At 35.2% G+C, this 18,466-nt stretch overlaps 1 protein-coding gene across 4 annotated transcripts in view; it reads right to left on the reverse strand.

Moving 5' to 3' along the window:
- Positions 1-968: 968 nt before the first annotated feature.
- Positions 969-18,466, reverse strand: part of PCMTD1 (protein-L-isoaspartate (D-aspartate) O-methyltransferase domain containing 1) — a 42,197-nt gene continuing 24,699 nt past the window's right edge. For all 4 annotated transcript variants that reach the window (XM_051774295.1, XM_051774316.1, XM_051774309.1 and 1 more), the window contains exons 4-6: positions 8,561-8,732; positions 6,850-6,973; positions 969-3,642 (exon numbers count right to left, since the gene is read on the reverse strand). In XM_051774295.1, the coding sequence (XP_051630255.1) occupies positions 3,272-3,642; positions 6,850-6,973; positions 8,561-8,732 (667 nt within the window). In that variant the 3' untranslated portion in view covers positions 969-3,271. The remainder of the gene's footprint in view (positions 3,643-6,849; positions 6,974-8,560; positions 8,733-18,466) is intronic.

Below are 18,466 nucleotides of genomic sequence, written 5' to 3' on the forward strand. Positions count from 1 at the left end.
CTTCAGTTTACTCAATTACATGAATGATGGAAGGAGAAGCTCTTGAGGAGATACAGATTAATATTTAATGAGTTAAAACAGCTTTAATCAGAACATAGCATATTTCATAACATTCTCTATTTGTTTTCAAGCTGACAGGTTAAAAAAGTAGTTTGGAGAAAAAAAATTAGAGGATAAAAAAACCCCAAACAAACAGACTAAGTTGCCAGCACCTGAACAAGCAACAGACAGTGCTCAGCTGAACAGAGCTGTTCAGGTTCATTTCAATGAAAACTGCTTTCCAGCTTTTTGGGAGGCAGCTGCTGAGATCTTCCTGAATGACATGGGATCAAAAATTCAGGTTGTCTGAAAAGACTGCACTGGTCTTGGGTGCTCCTCCAGACCAAAGAAGATAAAATCCCCTGGAAGTTCCAATTCATCCCATACTTCCTTACAGTGACCACAATTACAGTACTGCTCATCAGCCCAGACTACCCACCTGGTATCTTTCCTCTAACTCGTCATAAAATAAGACTGCAACAAGAGGGAGTTTCAGAAGGAAGCGAGGTTCGGTAGTTGCTCACCACCCTTGTGGCTCTTACCTCCAAATTTTCCTTATTTATTTTGACCCAGAGAGCTGCTCAGCTGAGGATGAAAAAAAAATACCAATGTTTGGAAAAAAAAAAACAAGCCGTGAAACTGTTCTTTAGTATATAGCTCAATTTTTGCTTCTGGGCTCTCCAGCAGAAACTCTCCATATAAGTACTTCAAAAGTAGTGATGGACCCAAAATAGCTTTCCTGTGTCATGAGTAAACACCTCATCTTTCAACCTTTGTAAAAATTCAAAATTTAGCAAGAAGGTGTATTTCTGAAATTCAAGAATAGCCTTTATTAAAAGGTAATTGACCTAATTACGAACAAACTGTTACCTGAATTTCCAAATAACTCAAAATATTTCCACAGAAACACAGAAATTCAAGCAAGCAGAAACCACAAAAAAAACATTTTATTGCAACAATGTCCCCATCATCAAGTGAGATGGCAAAAATTAAGTTTTAATTAATTTTGCGTTTCTACCTTTTTATTTATGTAAATATAAATTCAAGAGTGTAAAATAAATCCACATATAAAACACAGAAGAAACATTCTCTTTCAGTGATTCCAAAAAAAACCTTACATACTGAAGAATCATGACAAGTCATCCACTGTCCATTTTTCCAAGTATACAGGCGTGAAAGAATGCAGAAATTTATTTTCAAAAAGCATCCTGTATAAAGTCCTTAAAGTACTTAAGTAATATTTAGTAATCTCATACTCTTGAGCTTATGGATGTAGATTCCAAGAAAAGGAGAGACAAACATCTCAAACTTTAGATCATTTAACCTCCATCTAAAATAACCCATTTAAAACAATATTATGTTCAATTCTTATAGCTGAAGCATCACAATTACTTTATTAGTATCATTATTTTGGAAAACTATTTCTTATAAGGTTTTCCTGCTTTTAAAATAAAGTCAGAATATTTATTTCAAATACCTCTGTTTACTTATACAGTAAATATATTGCGGAAAGTTAACTCCACATGCTGGTACAACAGGCCTCCAATGAAATTCCATTTAAACATTACTATGATGTACCTTAAAAAACAGGGACTACAGCATGAAATGCACCATAAAGAGTCAGTGTCATGGGATTGTGTCTTATCTTCCTTCTCAGATCCAAGAAAATGCTTAGGTACTTGGAAGTCAATATTGGACTGCTAGACCATATGAATACTGGTTGGTTATAAATACTTGGATTAAGAATATTTACTGCTTTAGAAAGATGTGATTATTCTGTTCATTTGTTTACACACACACAAAAAAAAAGTCACCAGTATTAGAAAATGTATCATATGGGATATTTCAATAGGAATGTTTTTCATTGGGTCCAACAGGCATACGTTTCCAATGATTGTGGCTTTTAATGCATATCATGCCAAGTTCTTAATAAACTGTTTACCCTCGTGGTTATATTACAACAGAATGAAGAAATTAAAGTGGTAAAAGCAAAGTTAAAAATGAAAACTGCAAGTAACTTCACAACTAGAAGAGGAAAGATCATAGAAAGATTTAAATCAGCACTATTGTGGGTCCCCACAGTTGCACTGCTACTCTTAGGTTTCCAAAAGATGCATATGATTTTATAAATATTTTTGTGCTAAGAGCCATGCTCAGAAACAAAATATAGGCTAGCACAAGTCTACCTTCTTGGAGATGCATGTTAAGTATAAAATTCACTTACTAAAGTGCATTTGCTGAACAAATTCTAACTTCTACTATTATAGCTATCCCAATAAGCAATACAAACTAAACTTTGTTGAAATTCTATCTCTATTTAAAAGCAGTAAATATAGATGACTGAAATCTAAATTACAATCTTGTATTACCAAACTTTTTGACTCAATACTGTGAGCTGTAGAAATAAACAAACTTTACTGTCCTAAACTTCCCACAAATGAGGAATTGCCTCTAGTTAGAAATACTGACAGTGTAGAATGGAGTGAAGTGTAAGCAGAGCTGAAGTAAGCATTGCTTTGCTTCTTATTCAATACGGTGTTTCTTTAAGGCTCTGAGAGAAGCTGTTAATTGTCTCAAGATCTTTTGGCAAAAGATTAATGCAGAAGTAGCAGGGTCATCTGACATGGCAGAACTTGTATTTTCATATTTCACTAAAGCCAGCTCATTCAGTGTCTGTATACATTTATTGCACTTGTGTTGTTGGAATACATCTAGACCAACATAGTAATAATGATTGCAACAAAGCCATAGTAAAATAAACTTTAAGAGGGTCTGATTTGGACATTAGAGGGTAAGTGTCTGCATGTTTAAAATGTTTCCATAATAATAATAAATACAGACAAATTGTTCATCAAGTCAGATGCACATTTTTAACCAATTATTTAGCATATATAAAATTTCACTCATCCTTGTATCAATACAAATCTGTTAGGGATCAAAAAAGACTTACCATGCAAAATATTGATTAGTGCTGCATAATGGAATATATATTTCTATCAGAGTTAAAACAGCATTTTCAAAATTTAAAGAAAATAGATTTTTAAAAAGGGATTCTACTGTTGAATGCAAGTCTTCCTTGTAGCAAAGACAAGATAGAGACAAGTTACCACTTATCGCTGTACTTCAGTCTTGATGAAAAACTAATAATAATTTGTCCACCTACTTCTTAATAAATGCTACATTTTCAAGAATAAAGGAACTATCAGTAGGCATTATTTCTACTTAAAACAAGTTATTTTTCTCTGTAATAGGTCAAGTATGCTTTTAAAGATTCAGGTAATGGTAGACTCATAATTTTTTCTCTCAATAGATTTCGAGGAGGCTCTTCTGGCTTCAAGGCCTCACTGTGATCTTTATCCTCCTCCTCTTTGCTATCATCTTCCATTCTTTCATCTTCTTCACTGTCTGGAGGCTGAGGAATTAGCTGATTACCAACAAACACATAGGTGTTAATCCTGCGTCTACGACATCTCCTGCGTTTGCGTTTTGGAGGAGCCTTCTGAGCAATACCCTTGGCTTTCATCTCCTCGTTTATGAAGTTTCTAAGAGTGCGTCTGATATATATTCGAGCTAGGTCCTGGAGGTTTCTAACAGCACACGGAGCTAAAATGAAAGAAAAGTAAGTTATACTAAGTGAAATCTCCCTCTAGCAAAAAAAACCCCAAAACATTAGCTGCAAGGCAGTAAGACTAACGCTCAAAAACAACTGTAATTTTAGTACATGATACAATATGCAAATAAAAGAAGGGTGGATAGAGCCACCTTAACAAACCCTGTGTCACAGCCCAAGAAACAAAGAAGTCTTTTGACAGATGTGCAAGAGAAGTAGAAAGCATGAACAGATTATTAAAATAAATTTAAGACATCATACAACAAATACTGTCACCTTTTAGCACCTGGCAAGTCTTGGCACCTACTTTCCTACTGTTAAGATCTTGCAGTAGGAAAACAATTTCAACCCCTGTGTCAGACTTGTTTAGGCAAGTGCCTTTCTTCTGTCTCCTCCTTCCACTCACTATGCTTTTCCCCCTGCCTCCCAAATCTATCTGATGAGGGGGGGACATGAGTAGTCCACAGCTGACCAACCATAAAAGTCACCTGTATCTTTGCAGCAGAAAAGGAATCAGAATTACTGAATTCCTGAAGGAAAAAAACAAAACAACAAAAAAAGAAACAAGTAAGAAAAAAAGTCAAAAGCCTAGTGTTTTCCAAAGACAGACAGGCAGGTGATGACAAAGTATTGCTGGGCTAGTGGATGCCTGCTCTAGATGAGCTACGGATTGTTAATTCCAAGGAAAGTAAACCCGAAAAAGCACATCAACCAAAGCTACAGCCTGTTCAACTTTCTTGCTTGTCACATTTCTTCCTGTACAAATAAGCATAAAATTAATGGAGACCAGAAGTTAGTGAAGAAAATCATCATTTTGAAAATTACACTTCCAAATATTCCATTCAGCTTAAAAAAAAAAAGTCCTGATGTAGTTGAAACAAAACCTATTGTTTCATACACTGACTTTAGTTGCAGGCTAATCGTTTTATCTGAGACAGAAAGAACGTTTAGGACTGGCAATACTGATGTCAGGAAATGCCAAAAAAACCCAAACAAACCAAAAAATGCACCAAACAAAAGATCCCAAACAAAAAAAAAAAACAAACAACAAACTACCAAACAAGCCCCATCTCTTTCATATAAAAGAAATTCAAGAATCTCAAAATTCAAGAACAAAACTCTATATCTAACTAACCATTCAGATCACATTTATAAGTTCAGGGGTTGCAGATTGTAAGCCAATTATAATAAATGCAAGCAGAAGGTATGTAAAGTTGAAGAAATGGACCAGAAGGAATTCAGCCAAAATACAGAATTGTGTTGAGACTTCATAAAATCAGAAGGAAAAAAAAAATATTTCCTTCAAAAGAGGATGCAATAAAATTTTGAAGCACTGCATTCTGAAAAAGGCGTAAAAGCAGTATGCACTCAGCTTTCTTATCCTGTAAAGTAACATAAAACAACCAGATTATTTTTAGTGCTAGTTATGCGTGACTATATTCTACTTTATTCTGAAGATAACAGCATCTAAAAAGGTTTAAAGACAAACTAAGCTCCTCACAGTCACATTCAAGATCATAACCTATAATCAGTAACTACCAGTAATTCATATTTCATAAATTAGGTCAAGGTCTAAAGCTCCTGCCCTTCTGTTCAGAAGTCCCAGAGACACACAGAGGTAGCATAAAAAAAAATTAACTTCCAGAAAGCTTAAGACTTGCTGTATTAAAAAAAAAAAAAGGCTCAAGGGGTAGGAAGGACAGTTAAGAAGTCCTTCAGTGAGGCAGTCATAAAGTTTTCCTATTCAGGGTAATAGAAAATCTGAATACAGAAGTACTCAGGAGAGTACCTAGGGAAGACTCAAATAACAGAATTAAGTTCCACAGACATTCATGCATTTAAGCCAAACTGATCAAGAAATACAACTCACTTTTGTTTGAAATTATAACATAGTATTGTACTACTGTTCAGCTCTGAATGCTCATGGTCTTCACTACTTTCATTCTGAAAATTTAGGAATGGTGATAAAAACTCTCTTGTGTTCTAGGGAATTATATATATATATTATTACATATATTATATGTATAAAACCATAGTAAGACCAGTGTTTGACTACCCATCTCTGTATTTTGCTGTAAGACATGATACAGCCTATCTACTATGGATGGAACAGAGGAAAAAAATAATCTTGTATTAACAAGGTTATGTCAGGAAATTACTTTTGAGGTCTCAAAAAAGTAAGTGTTAAAACAACCAAAATTAATTATTCCTGCAAAGGAACAGATTACATAAAGGAGAAGATCTTCTATACTTTGTGCAAAAAAAAGTAAAGGTAACTCTAATAAGGAACTATCCTTGGCAAGCTCACACACACTCTCAAAATTAATTGCCAGATCAGCAGTTACAGGCAATGAAACCTGATAGGACAACCTGGACTCCTGAAGGGCTTATACAGTGAAAACATATGCATAGGAAGGCAAGAAACATGCAAAGGGGACAGTTCCCTTTGGTTATTTGTTAACAGGACAAAACAGGAGAGTAAAGATGTCATCTCTTAGGCTCTTTGTTGGGTTTATTTAAGTCCCCACATGCTACTAAAGCTCAGCATTATTATTCTACTCCTAGCCCTGACTACTCAGACAGAAAATTTCAACTTTACACCTTTCTCTACCATGTTTTTCCCTTCCCCTTATCATCCCATCTTACCACCTTGGCAACTCGTATACTTTCAGAGACTTTCTAAGTATCTTTATTACCTCTTCTCAAAGCATTGCAGCTAGAAAGCCAACTCTCATGACTAATGACATACAGATACAGGTATGACTATATCTGTTGCAGATAGACACAAGCACACTCAGGTTATTAATATTCTATCATACCCAGTTGCAGTTTAGACCTCTTCCTTCCATTTCAGGGGGAAGAGAAAATGTTTTTTTTCTGCTAGACCTTGAGAAATTTAGGACTATGACAGGCCTAATATTAGCTTACTATTTTATCTATACCTTGCTATAATAGAGAAGCTGAACCTGACAGGAAAAGAAGGCGAGAGAAACAAACTGGGGCCATTGCATCATTTTAATTCAGGATATTAGTCATTTAGCAACACACAACATGCACTGGGAGCACAAAAACATATCAGTGAGCTACTGGTTTCCTAAACTGTATGTCTCTATAGCATAGTATCTCAACTTCCAGACTTCCACCATCAGGCACTGTAACAACCATTCAACCCAAAGGGAGCGAGCACAAAAGCCACTTACGCAGTCCCACAGTGTCATGTTTGCCGTTGTCATTTCTGTTTGGTTGCACTAGTGGAGCAAATGAAACAGCAAGGATATTTTTACTTTCCCAGGTGTTCTGTCCTGTTCTTAAGATTTGTGTTAGCTGCATAAAAACAAAACCAAAATAAATCAGTGGTCACAGTTTTGTCATACTCAATACTATTCAGACTGGTGTTCAAACACTCTGCTGTTTTGTTTTGCTTCAAAATTAAATTATTAGGGTTGTTTTATCAACAGAAAGCACTCCGATACTCCTTGAAATATTACTTGGTCACTAAAGTAATGAATAAGGTTCTTTGATAATGGGAAGAAATGCAGCTGGAAAACTAAAGCCCAAGGTAAGTTTTGCTTTCTCTCATTTTTCCAGAAGATGAAACAATACTTTAATACTTTAGATTGTAAGCAGCCTCTGGAGTCCTACCTACTCCTTGAACAAGGTCAACTTCACAGTTAAATCAGCAGCTTTTCCAATTAAGTTAAAAAAGATCTAGTACCGAGATTCCCTAACCTGTCTAGGCAACCTGCTGTAGTGTTCAACCACTCTCGTTACGAAAAGCTATTTTCCTTTCTTGCAGACAGAAAGCTCCTTTGCTGCCATTTGTAACAGCCTTCCAGTATGCTCTGCACCTGTGAGGAAAACTGGACTCCTGCCTACCAGGCAAATTCTCCACCCCTTTAGGAAGCCAAATCAGGAATTAAAAATTCACTTAGCTGTGTCTCTGCAGGCTAGGCTAACCCAGGTCTCTCAACTGCTCCTCACACTTTATATGCTCTAAGTCCCTATCCTTTGTATGTAAGGCAGAAGTAGTCACACACTTAATTTTTTTTTTTTAATAGATTGTGACTACTTTTAAATTGGATTCCATCAATTTCACCTGACAATATCTTAGTCAAATGAATAATAAAATAAAGTATTTATGGAACTGAATCATGCAGGCTATGCTTAAATCCCTTTGGTATTTTAAGTAAGCAGATAGATAATGTGGTAATTCTTTCTGGAAAGTAAAGTAACTAGCATGCTTATCAACAAGCATTTTAGTAATTATCTGCATTTAGGAGGCTATCAAGTCACATGATCTGTCTTTCTCAATTTCCCTACTAGTAAAACAGGGAGAATAATACTTACCTTTGTAAAGCCTTTTGAGGTCTAAGGATGAAAAGTGATAAAAGTGCCAAGCATTATTAAATAATACACCTGTCTGAAAATCGTTAAATCTAACATGGAAAAGCAACATTGAAAACTGATGGAAATAAAGTAATATTTTTTCTTCCTTTTTTTTTTCTCCCCTTACAATCTCCCACTAATTGTAGTTATTTTGTATTTCTCTGAAATGAATTCTCCTGGTTTAGAAGGTGGTTTCTTTGTTTTGAAGTACTGACTAAAAATGTCTGTGTGGCAGAGAGATTTCAAAGCAGTTCTGAGACTGATGTAATATACAGGAAATAGTATGAAACAGACTTTGTTAGAAGAAGGATATTGATGCTTTTCTACACATTTAACAGAAAACTTCAAGACTTCATTAAAAAGATTAATATCTGCTTAACTGCAACAATACACTGAATCAAGGTATTATTAGCTGAACATTAACTTAGTCAAATATACATTTAAAAGCATTCCTTAAATTATATATTCCTTAAATATATAGTTCTCATACTAGAAGATTAAAAGGGTAAATTGTCACTAAGTCACCTGATCTTCTATAGGCATTACTAAAATGCCTCCAACTTTCAATAAAATTTTCATGTAGTTTTCATGGTCTTTCTGGACTCCAGCTCCACAGTAAATCCGGTCATACTGATGACTGTCTGAGGCTATTTCCAAACAATTACCAACCACAAAGGCAGGTTCACAGAACTCAAATCTAAGGGGAAGAAGAAAAAAAAAAAACAAAGAGGGGACACATTTCAAATCAGGATTTTTAAGAAAAGCCACTCCAGATAAAGACAGAAAATATTTTTCATATCTTCCCTTGTATTATAAAGAAAGATTAAAATACATACTTGAAAATTCTGTATTAAGACAGTACTAATTTGAAAATAATCTGTTTTTTTCCTGTCACATCAGAGACCACCAAAGAAAAGCTCTTAAGCAGTTATAATTATGTATTATGCAACACAGGAAAGGCCTCAAAGCATCACCTTCCTAACTACAAGGAAATAGATTTGTCCATGGAAATCTTTAGTCATATGGTAAAAGTGCCATTAAAATAGTAGATTATCAACAATGTGAGATATCCAGGCTGTTGAATAAACATTGAAAAGTTTCATTTCCTAATATCTCACCTCCATTTTTTATAAGTTAGGTTTTTTATAAACTCATTTTCCTCTACCTCCAAATTTTTCACCTTGAGCCCAATCCACTTTACCCCAAAAAGGAATTTAAAGGAAAGATTTGACATTTTTTGACGACACGCAAAGCAGAAAGAGATTCATTATCTCAGAAGCATCTGTTCTCATTTTCATTAGCAAATGAAAGCTGTATAACTCCTTTTTAGTACACCTAACTTTTTTGTGACTGCATAAAATACCAAAGGAAAAATGTACAGGACAGTACTTCATAGCTAAAGCTGCATATATTCTCCACAACACTTATTTTCTGACATTTTTTAAATCTCTGCAGCATGTTACTGCTTCAGCTGTTAACACCATAATAAAACTTACTATTTTGTAAAAAAATTCCTTCAATTAATAACTTTATGTCTTCCCCAAGCACATTTGAGAGGTTACAAAGTAGCTCATAGAAAGGATTTATGGTTTTCTTTGAAAAAAAAAAAATAAAACCTAATACTCTTGTTGTTACATGAAAAAGCTCATAAACTTCATCTGGCAGCACTGAAGTCCAATGCATCTCAAACATCATCCTGAAGGAACAAATTTTTCTGAAAACATGCAATACATATAGCCATTTTATGAACTTTATAGCTGACTGTCAATGGAAAATAATTTTCTTTGGCTTGGCTAGCATTAGCAAATCTCAGTACAACACCTGACAACATTCAAATCAATATTTCTTCAGTTACAGTGAAAGATGGCAGCTTTCACTGCTTAAGGATGAAGCCTATGAGGCTTGGCTGACTTTCTGATCTAGAACATCACCATTAACAAATCAGGAAGTTGAAGTTTTTGCTGCTAGTGTGGTTTTCCCCCCAAGATGGGATGCTTGACCTTGAAACTAATGCAATGCTTCCTTCTTTGATTAGGCACAGATAGATCCCAGAATCCTTCACCAATTATTGCATAGCTCTCTCTTCCATGTACAGTCAACTGTCCATAACGTTGTTTACTCTTCCAAATCCAGAGAAAAAAAAAAGCTTCAGACAACACGGGTAGATTAAAAAGAAAAAAGGGAGAGGGAAGGGAGTGGAGATAAACTGCCTTATTACACACAACTGGAATGCTAGCCCAGCCTGAACTGTGGCTGAAGTGATTTCAGATTAACACAAAGATGCAGAAATACATTAGGCAAGCTTAAATGCTGGGAAGAAAAAGAAATCCAAGGCATTGACTACTTTGCTGAAGAAGCAATGTCATTTTTTAAAGCACTTGGGACTACCATGTGTTTTCCTATATTTTCTACATTCTACCTACAGGTCAATTAGGCAGTTCCTGATATAGCTTTCATTTCAGGTTGCCTACAGTTTAAATCAAGCATCACCACATCAATTAATGTGAAGGTTTGAGCAAATTACCTTGGTAGGCTTCAAAAGTAAAACAGGAAAGGGGTGAGGGGGCAGGGAGAAAATGAATATGGTACTTTTCTAAAATGCAGTTTTAAATCTCGAGACAGTGTCTGCTTAGTTTTAGAAAAATGAAGACAGTCTGCCTGCCTAACCCCGCAGCTTTCACAACTTCTGATCTTCTCAGAATGCTCCCCTAAAAACAACCAAGTTTATTGACACATAATCACAAACTGTTTTCTCTACTAGAAACCACCCTAAAAGCTCATGAAGCCAGTGGTTAGACCCTCTTAAAACAAGGAAAAACACAAACTCTCCAAGGAATCATAATACAAGACAAACAAAGCTCCCCAAAATGTTCCCCAGACACAAAATATTCTGTGAGGTTGTCTTTACCAATATAATAAAAGCCGAGGAGAATTTCTTATTTAGCTCCATGCCTTACAACCAGAAGGACACAAAGTACAAGTAAAGACACAGAAGTAACTTCCTAATACACACTTCTAGGAATGAAGTGGGTTAAGTACTACAGATTGACTATCTACAGGCACTTTGAAGTGGCTGGACTGTGTTCCCTCCATGTTCTTAGCACAACTTTGTGGAGACGAAAAGCTCATGATCAAAACAGCCATTTATTTATTAGTTTATTTACTTCAAAAAAGACCTTCTTCCTCTATGTAAGTTTTTCAGCTAGTTTCAACCTCGTTTGTCACAGCTGGTGATTCCCGACAGACTCATTTCCCACAGCAAACCTAAACACTGTGTGGACTAAGTTACATGTAATTCCTGAAGACACCTCTTCAAACCATGTCAGATGAAAAATAAAGAGGTCTATTCAGCTCCCCTGGCCATGCAATGCTCACACCCAGCTAGCCTGCATACTATAGGCAGTTCAGGTTACCCAAAAAGCTAAAAGTAGGTAGAAAAAATGAGAGGAAAAGGTTATAAACTATCTCTGGCAATAGCAAAGTGATTGTTCAAAAACCAACCCCTCTTCGTTTATGCTTCTCACAGAACCAACTGCTCCATGTGTTATGGCATGAGTAGCAACAAAATACCAGAAATGAAAGCATACTGAGTTCCTAGTTACTAGAGTATCATGGATTTGTCAAACCTACTCATGTCATACAACAGTGAATATTACTACTTCCATGTAACGTAAATCTAGTGATGCAGCAAGACTCTTTCCCAGTGCCCTGAATCTTAAGACAATTCTGATTTGACAAATACACATGCACCTCTGAATCATAAAGACCTGGTAAAGGTATGTACCATCTTCTCATATTTCTCTAATCCAGTAATTTGTGATGACCTTCAAACACAGACTGAACTATAATTTTCAAAATTGTTTCTACTAACTTGCCCAAATAATTTTTTTTAACAAGTAAAGTTTAGTTTGGTTCTACTCAAGTATAAAAGACCCCATTAATCGATCAGGAAATTATCTAAAACTATTACAGATATTACATTACATTCTGTGTTACACAGAGTTATATTGTATTAATGGTATTGACGAAAACAAAATTCTTAATGGTTTAACATGCAGTATTGATAAACACATAAGATACCTACCAAGATGAGGTAATATTTCACTTAAAACTTCTGTTTGTTTCCAAGCTGAAATGAAACTAAGAAATGCCAAGTGGTCTTTACCATTTGTTCACCTCTACCAAAGGGTGGTTTTACACAAACATTATATTGATAACACAAAAAAACTTCTCTGATTTCATGCATCAGATACCAAAAGAAAGGGGAAAAAAAGTGCTGGAACAACCTGGGGAAGTTTTAGTGACATCAGGTTCTTCAGTTGAATATGGTATCTTGATAACAAGAGAACCAACAGCCAACAGAACAGAAATTAAGTTCCCATTAGAGATAATATAGCAATAGAAAACCTGTTCAAATGAGCACTTGCCATAGAAAAAAATTAAGCACACAGATCACACGTAGCGATGGCCCAAGATAACCAAGCAGTTTGAAGCGTTTAAAACATCTGTTGACCATCTGCTTCCACCTTTCCATCTTTTCCACTAGATGGGCATTTCAAGTTCACAGTCAACGCAGCCAAAGTACTTTTCTTCCAGATAAATGTAAAAATAAATCTGTAGAATTTAAAGTGAATTTGTGCCTTTGCTGCAGAAACTTAAGAAAATGATCAAGTAATAGATTGTAACTGCCCATGATTTAATTTAGATTCCCTATAGCTATCAACACAATAAAGTATTATTACTGTAATAAAATTAATAACCATTAAAAACACAGCAAAGAATTAAGTTTGTTGCTCTTGTATCCATATCCACCAATCTAGTATTTGTGTCATAGTAAAATATTAATTAAAAAACCAGGAGTATAGTACAATAACCTACCCTAATAGCAGGAATTTCCTTACAAGGGGATTAACTGGTTGATCCTACTATGACACCTACCCACAAAGCCTACCTTTAATTACTTCCAGCTCTGAATATGGACAGGACGCTTCTTGGGCTAAGCTCTTCTACTTATACAACCTTCATGAATACAGGATGTTATCCTGATGTCTCTTGAAGATGAAACTAGGTGCAAGTACACACGAATTTTCTCCTTTTTTGCTTTTAAGTGGTAAACATACTTGATTCTTTAAAAAAGAACAAGTTCAATAAAGTTGGGGAGAAAAATATTAAGTAATTTGAACGGGAAAAAACCCCAAACTGTCAGCATCCACAGATTTGTATCTGAAGGAAACAATAAAACATGTTACAAGATGCTTAAAAAAGCAATGCTGTGGAACCATTAAAACTACTTATACCTGTCCTTTGCTAAGAGAAGAACTAAATTACTTCTTAAAACCAGCACCATTCCTGGTACATTTTACACCTCTCTACTACACTCATATCAGGCCATCATTTGACAGTACACTTCTGCCTATCCCTACATTAACTAAACACACTCATATCTCTCAGCTTGCTGCTCACAGCCCTTATAGAAAGAAAATCCATTTCAGTATGAATTTACTATGCTCTTTTCCCATCCATACTCATTTCCTTTAGCTGGTCAACTCAAACCCTCTAAAAATCATGACATCTCATTCAGTACCATCAAGCTACTTCAAGTAATTCCCTTCTAATAGGAAATTTATTTAAATTTATTTAAATTTAGGGCACAAAGGACTACTGTTCAGCTTTAATGATGTATGAGAAAAGGTTGGCAAGTTGTTAACATTTGTCATTTGAACTACAGTGACACTACATTAGAACGAAGAATTTCACACATAACTCTTTGTGGAAATAAAAAACCATAACGTATTTTAATACATATTCCAAACCAGAATAGTAAATCCAGCATAAGAACTCATGGAATTAACTTTATATCAAACTCCCCTTAAACCATCAAATACATTAATAACCAGACATTGCAATGAATGTGCACAATATGTAGAGCCTGAAAATATGTGATAAAACATTAAACAATTTTTGTTTCTATGATGAGGAAGTAACATTTACTTTTGTCCTATACTAATACACTGTTGTCCTAATTCTAATATACTGCTGTCTGTACTTTCCAAAAACAGACTCTTCAGGATGGTGGAAGATGGGAGTAAAGAAGGAAATAAAAAACACCAGTTCTTGCAGATTTGCCGGTGAAAAGAATAAGAAACAAAACCAAAATCTGGTCTATAGAGCTACAGCAGTTGCAAAGTAAGTTCCTGTGGTTATTCGAAGACACAGACTGTAAAGCTGTACCATTTAATCTAGAAAGGTCTGGTTTCTTTGTCCACTTGCATTAAAAAGACATTCTCAGAGCTTCTCTTATAACAAACAATAATTCCATAAATCAGTAATCTTACTCCAGGTATTCCTAGAACCTGTTTAAACACTAACGCATTCAACTGAAAGAAGCTTTGAAGAAGTTTTCAGATAATTTAGTCAATTTTTCAGGTTTTAAAACAACTTCTTTGAAAACAACAGATGAAGGGCAATATTCACATGGCTTTGTGTGATATAACATGCCACAAGAACATGCAACAGCATGAAATACTTTCAGATTCCTATGGCTCATTAGCGTCTCTTATTTTACTTGACTGCAAGAGTGCTTCAGAGCTAAAATGAATCAGATTTAAAGGTGCTTCTTACATATTGCAGGAAAAGGTTTTTCCATTTGTTTTCCCATAAATACTTTCCATGATATATTCTCTCAGTGATGTCTATTTAAGATTAAATCACGAGCTACGAAACTTAAAACCTGCACCAGCTAATAGAAAAAAATTTTTAAAGAGTGTTAATTCTTTTCCTATGAAGGGCAGGATGGCAAGCTCTTTCTAAATTTTCTCTATTTTTCTTTCTTCATTGTTCATCTCAGTTAAATATTTTTTCAAGTTCTTTAAATTAGTCTTTGGTTCATGTATAAACACGTTTATCTATTTCTAGCATGTTTTGTTGGAAAGCTACGTACATTTCACCTACTATTGTTGATACCTTTTTCATGTACAGTACAAAAATTAAAATAAAGTATTAATTGAAAAGCTGTCATTATAGACTTTAAGCCCCTTGCATCCAATTGCAATAGTAATTTTAATCATTACAGTAATAGCCAAAAGTAATGTTGTTAAAATATTTATTCAATAATTTTTTCCTTAAACATTTTTTTTTAGCTTCCAGGCAATGCTGTAGGGACAGTGAGAAATTGCTATCTCTTGTATTTGTCATTTCCATCTCTGAATAAAATTGTCTTGGTTCTTCTCAGTCATCTCGTTTAAAATTTCTGATATTCTCATCAGTTTCAATGAGTAGACCAAAACTCATTATTCAATTATTTCTGAAGAAAAAGTCAAACACTGGTTCCTAAAAATGCTTGATTAATGTCACTCTCCCTTCAACACTGGTTTACAAAATTTAAATGTCATTAGATACCACATCTAAGCCCTGGTGGTAAAATTAAAAATTATATTGAAGGAACACTTTTTATCAATTCCACAGAGAATTTTAAGAAAAGCTAACAGGAACAAGGAAGTAAGAAAAAATTTCTGTCACTTCAGTTTATTGTCAAGGCCCTAATACATCCATGGATAAAAACCTGGAAAATGCTTACAAAAACCAGAAAATATTTCCTTTTTTTTTTTTTTTTACTGAAGGAGAAAAATGGTTTTACAGGTTGAAATACTCATATTTTACACTGTGGGGTTTTGTGAAGCAACAGCTTTTATAGGAACCACGCATCAAGTGTTGTCATAACTTGTTTTAACGTACCAAAAATTCTAAATACTATCAAAACCTGTAGCAATGAGAGACTTCCAACGAAAGGCAGTGTCCATCATGGAATTTATTTTGAGAATATATTTTATGTGTGGTTCTGAGAGGGCAACAACCTCCTTAGGTAAGAGTAGATGCAACTGGGATTTTTAGAGGCTTCTGGTCTAAAAGGTATAGGATTAGAAACAGTACTTCTCTAATATCTCTAAATATAAAATGGATATGTTCCAAACCCTTATTTTCCTTTCCTTTTTGTTTAACATAGCCTCTGGCATCAAAGAATCCCACTGCAATTCTTGTAGTCCGTGTTGTGCCGGTTAGATTAAATCTCAACAAGAATTTACATTAAAGCATTATTTACACTATTTGAAACTAAGTTATCAGGATGATTTGAACCAAGAAAGCTGTGAATTTTGCTTTTCCCGCTTAGATTTTACTGCAATCAGTAGCCAGCTGAGTGGTAGGAAGAAGTTTTACTTTTCTGTGTTTATACTAGGAACTTTGCCTTTCAAATCTAATTAAAAAGGTGAGCCTTCAGAGTCCTACCATGAGCCTTAAATTTCAATGAAGACAAATATTCTGATGGAATTCCTTTAATGCCAAGACAGTCTACCACAGGACTTCAGAAAGAAGTTTCACCCATAACAGTTATCTCCCATAATTAGTACTAGGGTTCTTGTCACTTACCATTGAAGTGGATTCTTTTGATCCTGAGAAGGGTTGCTGATTTTCTCTCACAGCAGGGACTTCACCAGCTTACCCAAGCTGGGTTTTTGATAGGGTGCTAGAAGATGGGCAACCTAGCCTTGCCCTGTGGCTCTCTCTCCAAGCTGGATATTCTAGGTCTAGAAGTTGAATGGGAGCAGAAAAGACAACACATTCCCCTTCAATAAACAGGTGAAGCGGGGCCTGAACATACGTGTTTTATATAGAGCCTTCTTTAAGAAATGCTTTTTTCCCCTTAATTGGCATGCACTTTCTGAAGGTTTCAAGAATGAAAGAGGGCCTTAGGTGTACTTCAGACTCAAAGGATTTTCTTCAGTCTGTACCTAAAAGTCCTGATACCTCAACCATAATGACCCTTTCAGATGCTTTCAAGATGGAACTTTTCCTTTGATTCTACTGGCAAACATACTTCAACAAGTAAATCAAGGCAGCATTTCATCTCTCAGAATACACAACTCCACCTCCACTTAGAGGAATATTATTTTTATAGATTGGTGGGATATGGATACAGATACAAACGATTTCTGGAATTATTTGCCTTTCTGAAACAGATATCTGAAAAGCTTTTCTTCTCATGAACAGTTCAAGAGGCCAAAACTGAGATATAACCAACTACCAGAGGTAGACAACCCGCACTTTAGGTCAAGAGAGTGTCTCAAAAATCCTTCTGGATATGCTAAGTTTACATCATTTCAAGTCTCTGGTCAAGCACTTAAATCATACAAAAGTAATTTTTTTAATACAGTTCAACAACATTCTTATAAGGAATCAAGAGATAAAGTTATACCACAAAACACCGGATCATTCCCCCACAAAAATGGCATAAATGCAGCATTTCATCTTGCTTTATCAGGCAAAAAAATCACCTAAATCATCATGACCCAGCTCCACGAAAAAGTCAGATGCAAACCCAATGGCCTGTTGGTCCATGCAAAGGAACACCAAGTGTTTACTCAGGATCCAAGATGAAGCTCTCCAAGTACCTACCCATAAGGTTAAATTCCTGGTTTATGTTTCAAAGCAGAATGCTTAAAACATTCAGACCAGGCAGTAGAACATTACAGGCTAAAGAGAGAATGCAAAGAAGTAGCAAAGCAAAGCTTTACTGAATTCCTCACCCACGTATCTCCATTACCGCCAGGAAAACAGATCATGGTCTCCGTGCTCATTATGTCTCCTAGATGCCTTGTTAGAGGCTGCTGTCCAAGTGCAAGGTATTTTTCACTCACACACACACACACATTCACTCAGACAATTACCTTCATTCATAGCAGTGTGTCACATAATCTGTTTTCAAACAGTAAGGATGCCCCCTAGAGATATACCAGCATTCAACAGCAGACAGATATTGCACATATCTTTCTTTTGGTATTTTGTCCAAATACTAAGTTGATCAAAGCAGTAGTTAAGTTCAGATGCCACAGCCCACAACTTTGGGTAAGTATCTTTCATTTGTAAATGAAGATACTGGAAAATACTGAAACAAGAACCAAAAACCAGACTTACTGAGTCAGAACACATTACTTTGAGAGTCAGTTTAAAATTCAAGACATGATCTTAATGCTTATAGTAAAAAAGAACACAGAAGAATCCTGTAACAGAAAAAACGCACACCATCTTCATTAACTACATTAAAATACAGAGTATTTACAAAGAAAGCAGTTAGCCAGAATCAGCTATGCAGAGAACTTAACCCCCCCCAAAACACAAAATCCAGCCAACCATTATCATGTCAGCTGCAGCGCAGCTATTACCAAGTACATTTGTATCACAAAGTCCTTCCACAAAAGTATAATTTTTGTTAGGTTGGTGAGGAGTCTTATTTCTTTGAAACACTATACATATACAACACTGATGTTCATCTGTATCAATTTTAGCAATTTTGGTTTTCTCCAGTTCTTGCATTTATTAAAGTGTAACCCCCACCAGGGTTCTGCTATTCATTTACAAAAAGATCCTAATCAAATT

This window comes from Manacus candei, unplaced genomic scaffold (assembly GCF_025592945.1).
Source record: "Manacus candei isolate 608988 ecotype Guabito, Panama unplaced genomic scaffold, ASM2559294v1 h1tg000008l, whole genome shotgun sequence".
Taxonomy (NCBI): domain Eukaryota; kingdom Metazoa; phylum Chordata; class Aves; order Passeriformes; family Pipridae; genus Manacus; species Manacus candei.